This window comes from Lycium barbarum, chromosome 12 (assembly GCF_019175385.1).
Source record: "Lycium barbarum isolate Lr01 chromosome 12, ASM1917538v2, whole genome shotgun sequence".
Taxonomy (NCBI): Eukaryota; Viridiplantae; Streptophyta; class Magnoliopsida; order Solanales; family Solanaceae; genus Lycium; species Lycium barbarum.
The window spans coordinates 100,153,613-100,161,193 of NC_083348.1; the positions used below are offsets into that span (position 1 = coordinate 100,153,613).

Below are 7,581 nucleotides of genomic sequence, written 5' to 3' on the forward strand. Positions count from 1 at the left end.
CAAAATATAAAGACCAGCCCAAAAGAAGGGCACTCCGCGCAAAAAAAAAAAAGGAAAGACTAAGGGATAATAGTTGAGCTTTCTATTGAGGCCGATTAGCTTATAATAGTTGGGCTTTCTATTGAGGCCGATTAGCTTCATTTTTTGCGCATATTGGCCTTCTTTTGGGGTGGTCTTTAATTTTTTATCTTTGTTGAAAACGGTGATCGAAAATAAGCTGAGGTTTTGGATTCAAATCTCCGCTCAGTCAAAAAAATCTCAAGGCAAGATTTTTACAAAAAGTCTGTCGTCTTCGGCATAGGTTCTATGTAATTTAGCCTGAATAGGCATAGGTTCATAGAAACCTATGCCTTGCGAAAATATTATTATTTTTTACTCTACTGGGTTTTGAATCCAAAACCTCGGGGTATTTTCGGCCGCCTTTTAAGCGAAGGACAAAAATTAAAGACCTGTGAATTGAGGGACAAAAATTAGGATAAATTACTTAGTGTAACTTCTTCTAAGAGTTAATTAGTCATAATAACTACCTTTTCATTTATTTATATTTAGTAACTAAATTAATTTTCTAATTTATCCATCATAGCTATATCAAAATATATAGACCTCTCTCTATTCTCACTCACTACACGTTTTGGATTTTTTTATCTTTTCCAAATCCTAAAAAACTTTCTGTCACCTTCCTATTCACTCACACAACCCTGCTGCCCATTGCTCGAGCTCCGGCGACAACCACGACAACAACACATCTCTCCCCTCCCTCTCCTTCACACTACTGCCGGAGCTCTCCTTCGATGAGCAACCAGAGCTCCGCGAAACTCATAAGGAAAATCAAATGTGGTGTTTCCAGAACCTTCCATTTTCCTTGAAAATTGTGTTAATTTTTCTTATGTTCAACACATTGTTAATCTCTATACGAATCGTCTTCACATTTGAGCCGTACTTTTTCTTTTTGCACGATTAACTCATTTCTCTGTTGAGGATCTCGCTCGAGGTAGGGCACCGTTGATTTACATCGACCGATTGAGAAATTATTGTACTAACACTTCTGGAAATTGGTAAGACACACCTGTAGATTGAACTCAAATCTGAAAGGAGGAGCGCCGTCGGAGTTGTATACACAATGTATTTTGTATTTCGCCGAAGATTTGACAGGTTTTTTTTAGTGTAAACACAATGTATTTTGTATTTTCGTCTTTTTTTAGTGGAAATATAAGTTTAATGTATTTGGCTGATTGTATTTTGTCTAGCCGGAATTCATGGCTGCTTCTCCTTTGTATCTCATATATGAGTGTATTTGAGTGTATTTCGTCATATGTATTTTGGCTCATATGTCTTGTATCTCATATGTATTTGGCTTTTTGTCTTGTATTTGAACGTATTTTTGCTTCTTGTCTTGTATCTGAATGTATTTGGCTTCATATGTATTTTGAATGTACACATTGTATTTGAGATTTTGTTGAAATACATTCAAATACAGTGAAGGTTGGATGCAAATGAACACTGTAGCTTTTTAAATACAGTGTATTTTGTATTTTCGCCGGAGATATGGCCAAATTTGATTGTATTCGTCATTTTTTGAGTGTAAATACAGTCGAATACATTCAAATGATGTGACGTCAGGAGGCTACCTTACTGATCTGAACTCGAATATATTTAAATACAAAAAAAAGGATTATCAGTATATAAATACAATGAAATAAACAACTCTTTCATGTATTTAAAGGATTTACTCACTCTGTTTTTATGATATATGTATTTCGCTTTATTTAAAAAAATGAAAATATAACCAAAACTCTTTTGTGTATTTAAAAAATTTAATCCACTCTATTTTTATGATACATGTATTTTGCGGTATTTAAAAACACGAAAATATAACCGAAAGTACTTCGTGTATTTAAAAGATTTACTCCCACTCTATTTTTATGATACATATATTTTTCTGTATTTAAAAATACAAAAATATAATCAAAATCACATAAAAGGTAGCTACAATTTATAAATAGTAAACTTATACCTATATATTATTAGGAGCTTATAAAGGAAGGGCAGCTGTTTAAGTTTCACAAATTGGCCGATTAGCATCAAGTCATTGGTACGGGCCATATTATTAAAGCCCAAAGCGCATTTAGATGGGCTTAGAGCTTTTTTGTTTGTTCAACTGAGCGACACCTCTACTATCTGAAATGGAGATTTGCCGGCTACCCTATCAACCGGCCGTTATTAATCTCCGGCTGGGTCAAACTTCCGGAATATACTCTCTTAAATCGTTTTCCCTCTCTATCAAGTGCAGTCAGGGTAACGAATCGAGCACTAAAAAACCCGATTCAATGTTCATTCTGGGGATGGGTTTCGTAGGAAAATTCTTGGCTGCAGATTTGAAAAGCGGTGGATGGTAAATAAAGATTCTCTTTTTTTACTAGTTGAAGTTGTGCAAGAAGCGGGCTGTTAATATATTGGAGAGTGATCATTTGTTTATTGCGTAGGGAAGTTACAGGAACTTGTACTGGTACTTCCCGGAAAAAGAAATTAGAGGAAATGGGGTTCCATTCTCACATATTTGACGCCAATGAACCACTGTGAGTTCTATCTGACTCTCTCTTATTCATGTAGGTTCATTGGTCAGAATGAAGTCCTATAGATTCACTATAAGTCATCAATGGAGCAACTTTGGTAACATAAAAATTATTTTGTTGCCTGGAAATTTTGTCTTAAGTTTAATATGGACCAAGCCATCCATTTTTTCGAATGCCGCATAGAGTATCACACTCGGGATAAGTGACTGCGCCTTAGGGATTTTAATGTACATGACTAACTGCTACCGGACAATATTGTCAATGGCAAGCGGGCCTGATATGGGAAAAGACATACTATAATGAAAAAAGCAGGAGAATAGTTGAATTCTAGAAGGCTAAGAGAAAGAGGCAAATCATGTAGCTTTATTTAACTAGGTAAGTGTTTAAATGATCAATGGTTAACGTTTAGACTTCAAATTGGTTGAGAATGAGAAGTTTTCAACAGATACTACACTTGATCTTAGCCAAAAGGCTGAGAAAGGTATCATCAGAAATGTGAAACGAAGACTTTAATTGCCAAGAACTCTTAAACCGGTTACTGGTTCTCCTTTTGTGTTTACTTTCCTTTGTTTAGTAAAATATTTATGCATTACAGAGGACTTACATGAATAAAGTGAACAATGGATTTTCTTCATTAAGGAGCAAACTGAGTCTCTTTGGGTTCAGTTCTTCTCTCATTGTTTCTGTAATGGTTACTTTCTTTCAAATTAGGTCATTTTTCTTATATGTCTACTCATGTGTCCACTGATTTCTAGTCTAGGGCGTAAGTGTGTGGGTCACATATCTAAACCTCCATATTTCTAGATGGTTTTATAGAAGCAATGTTCTTCCTATCTTTCCTGTTCTGATAAGTATTTCTGCTCTATCTTTCAGACATGAGGTCCTCGATATCATGAAACTCCACTCACATCTTCTTATCTCCATTCCTACAGTTTTGGGTGTTGGTGATCCGGTAAATTTGCCCGATATTATGCTGCAGTTTTAGTAACCAATATGACATGCATAGGCTGTGTCAGTTGTAGAGACCTCCCATGTCAACATTTTTATTGGTGGGTGTTAATTGTATACGTTCTTTAACGACCTTTGCTGTCCCGACAAGGAATGAACTATGAGATAAAAGTAGAAGATAAAGTAGAGAAGTTAATTATTGTTTCTTCTGAATGTTTTTCCTTAATTATTTTTTCTTTAGGCGTTAGAGTTCATCTTCCTAGGGATGTTTTTATATTAATGCTTAGCAGTTGGCAATGTCTTTAAATTGAACACTGTTAACTTTTGAATCTCACAATAAGATACTTCATAGGCAGAAGTCATAAAACTTGGGATTTTCACTGTAACTGTAAAATATGGATGGGAGATGTATGATATCATGAAAAACTGTAGGAGAAGTTTTTAAACTTATTTTTCTACTTGCTTCCATGTCTAGTAATAATGGTGTGCAGTGTGCACTGCAGATGCTTCGGCATAAGGAATTGCTGAAAGAAAGACTAAAGGGTGGTAACCTCCAGTGGCTTGGTTACTTGTCATCAACAAGTATGTCTTTCTTTCACAGATGCTGGAAGAAGTTTTTTATTTCTTTTGTTCTAAATGTCTTATTTTAGGCTTATTCCCTGCATAAACCAAAGTTTATTTATCTGTATTGCTATATGGTAGAATTATATCTTTAAAGAGACTGTAGTCACAAAGTATGTTACTGAGTATTGACAAGAGAATATATTCCGTTTGCACTGATAGGTGTTTATGGAGACTTCAGTGGTGCATGGGTTGATGAAGAGTAAGTCTAAATTAACCAAACTCTTAGATATCTTTAGCGCATTCGTAGTAGTCATCTCAGAGTTATGCATTATCATATGACAGGTTTCCCCCAAGGCCGACAACTGAATCGGCTAGAGCAAGGATGGCTGCTGAAGAAGGATGGTTACATCTGGCTTGTGATGTGGGGGTCACTGTCCAAATATTTCGACTGGGTGGTATATATGGTCCTGGTAGAAGGTTGTGATGCATATATGTAGCTCTAATGTGTTACTCTAATTGGACATTGCAATTGTATTTTCTCGAAGTATGTTACAAGCAATCACTTTGTCTGAGGAAGCACTTCTGATTTAATTTCTTACTGATTTCCTTTCGCCGTCATATTATGCAGTGCTGTTGACACCATTCTCAAGCAGGAACCTTTGTCGAAAAGTCAGAAGATGAGATTTTCTAGGCATTATACATCACGTATTCATGTTGCTGACATCTGTCAGACACTCAAGGCAAGCATTCAGAGGCCATCTGCAGGGTACATTCTACAATGCTAAGGCTCTTTGCTTAATGCTTACCCTATTAGATTGTCTTCTATAGTAAAATTACATGCTTATGTCAATGAAGCTTCTCTCCCCCTTTTCTTTCCCAAGTTAATTTTTTTTTTACTTTTGCGTTGATCTATTAAATTTTGCCTATGATGTAGGTAATATTTTGGCTGTTGTAGTAGTGTTTAGCTCACTTGTGTATTTGGTTCTGCTTCTGTAGTTTCTATGTGCAATCACTTCCAGGTCATTTTGATGAGAGTTTTTTTCAGCTTTCTGTTTAATTAGCTTCTTAATGTCATCTTTAATCAATTGATTATCTGGTTTGGCATTTCAGGAAGATATACAATGTAGTTGACGACGATCCTGCTCCTAGGGAGCAGGTATTTAAGTTTGCTCGGAGCTTGGTTGAGGAGAAATGGCCAAGCCACTTAACCTCCAAAAGCTCCGCTGAAGAGGCAGAGTCTCTAATTCCGCAAGGAGCTTCAAGAGGAGCGAAGCGAGTGTCCAATAAACGCATTAAAACAGAACTGGGAGTGAGACTGCTTTACCCTACGTATGAATCTGGATTGCGGAGCATCATTGAGCGCATGGAGAATCCGTTTGGCTAATGTTGATTAGGTCCCCGTGTGCAATGGCTCCAAAATAGAAGGCCATCATGAAATCTTTCTGATGTATCCAATTTACTTTAATGTTTACTGATGTCAAAGGATGAAAGCATTGAGGATTAGGAGGGTTACAAACATGTAGAAGTAATTTTGTAGACGTGATCAATCACAGAATCCGGAAATTCAAAAAGAATATTTGCAAGACAACTTGCTATACTTTTTATTTTTCAAATACAAATGTACAGATAATAAGACAGTGATATCAGATCTGACATGGTTGGACAATCCCGTCCGCATTCCGCATTCCACGTTTAGCAAGACCATGGGACATACGCGATCGAGTTTTTTCTCTCTTTTCTTTCAAAATTTGGACAGACTAGATTTTGGAGTTGGGAAATTTAAGTTGAACTTGTATTGCATGTTCAAATCAAATCATTACGTTAAAACATTAAACAAGAGGACAAGGGAATTTCCAGATTCATTTTGCTATATTACCTATGATGAGATATACCTTCATGGGGTTAACTGTTTCACATAATCACATTAATTGACAAATTGTAACAACTAACAACTGTTCTCTTGTTGACGTGAGCTAGCTTTTGAAATTAAATTAAATCTAATATTCCATTTCTTTGAATTATCATAGATACAGTAAATATAAATAATACTATGGTTCAATTTATATGACGATGGTTTGAGCGGGTATTGGATATCCATCTCAGAAATTAAAGGCCGTTGAGATAAGTATCACTTCTTGTTGTGAATTGTCACAATTTGTAGATAGGGCAATCAAGTGTAAATGATATGGACATGTGTCAAAGTCATCTGATCCCACCAGCTGCGGTGCATGTTCACCGCATATATGAAACCTCTTTTGTCGCTATATTATCCTAAGTGCTTTTACAGATCAATTAATTTGTTTGAAGGATAATGATGAATTGCCCCATTCAACTCTTCTGTCTTCTGTGCCGTCCCATACTGCGCTGCTCATCATCTCTCGCGTCAGGTGGAATACAGGTCATTTGAACTGATTTATTGGGTTTTTCTTAGCGAATTTATAGCAATCACGACTATTTATATCTTCAATTATAGCCTTTTATATAGGTTGGGTGCTTGTTTAAGGTCATAAGTGCTCGCTTGAGGCGGCAGACTTAGAGCCTGTTTGAATGGGCTTATGCCTATAAGCTGCAAACAGCTTATAAGCTAAAAAAATTAAGTTGGGTAGTCTAACTTATTTTTTTTTTGGCTTATAAGCTGCTTTAGATAAGCTAAGTCAAATGGGCCCAATTATTTTTTTAAGCTTATTGTAAGCACAAAATGACTTTAAGTTGGTCAGTCAAACACTCAAAAAAGCTGAAAACAGCTTATAAGCAACTTATAAGCCAATCCAAACGGGCTCTTAAACGACTTAGGGAACGAAGCAACTTCTGTTATCGATCGTCACAAAGGGAGCGAAGCAATTTCTGTTATCGATCATCACGAAGGTCGATGAATTCTCTATCTCCACAGCCTAAAAATCACTCCAATGAATGCAAAGAATAAATCATAACCCTAACACTTTTGAAAGGCTTTTTTAGTGCGCGTCTTCCAACACCTATAGTAATTTTTATATGGACAGTGTTAGAATTAAAAGTTGGATTAACTAATGAGCCTTGTAATTAGTTAACATCCCGCATAAGTATACTAAGCCCAAAAACCATTCTTTTCCAACAGTATGTCATGATTGTTACTCCTATGGTTCAAGTAAAATTAGTTTAGATTAGAATGAATTAAGTAATAGGTCATAATCTGATTTCTCAATTCGACTTGACAAGTTGAGATAAGGTTTCACTTTAATAAATAAAAATAGACATATAGTGTGCGTGCACTTCTGTATAATTAAATAGCGTTTATGATATACTCCCTCCGTCTGAAAAGATTATCTTAATTTTCTTATTAGTTTGTCTCAAAAAAGTTGACACATTTCTATATTTAGAAATAACTTAACTTTATGAGATGATTTACGGTCACATAAATATCTAAATCTTATTTTGAATCATATATTTCAAAAATATTTCTTTATTTTTTAAATTTCTTATCAAGTCAAACTAAAATAATCTTTTTGTAATTATATTC

General features: G+C 35.4%; 1 protein-coding gene and 1 pseudogene across 2 annotated transcripts; one reads left to right on the forward strand and one right to left on the reverse strand.

Moving 5' to 3' along the window:
• The first annotated feature begins 2,047 nt into the window (after positions 1–2,047).
• Positions 2,048–5,769, forward strand: LOC132622557 (uncharacterized). 2 transcript variants are annotated; one of them, XM_060337170.1, is made up of 8 exons: positions 2,048–2,392; positions 2,484–2,576; positions 3,447–3,525; positions 4,013–4,103; positions 4,305–4,344; positions 4,428–4,562; positions 4,714–4,851; positions 5,196–5,769. In XM_060337170.1, exons 1-8 carry the CDS (start codon positions 2,184–2,186, stop codon positions 5,467–5,469), a joined length of 1,059 nt encoding a protein of 352 aa, XP_060193153.1. In that variant the 5' UTR covers positions 2,048–2,183; the 3' UTR covers positions 5,470–5,769. The 2 variants fall into 2 exon arrangements, with proteins under 2 accessions (XP_060193153.1, XP_060193154.1); XM_060337171.1 differs by having other exon boundaries at positions 2,049–2,392; positions 4,025–4,103.
• On the reverse strand, positions 2,967–3,058 carry LOC132625275 (U2 spliceosomal RNA; annotated as a pseudogene).
• Positions 5,770–7,581: the final 1,812 nt, after the last annotated feature.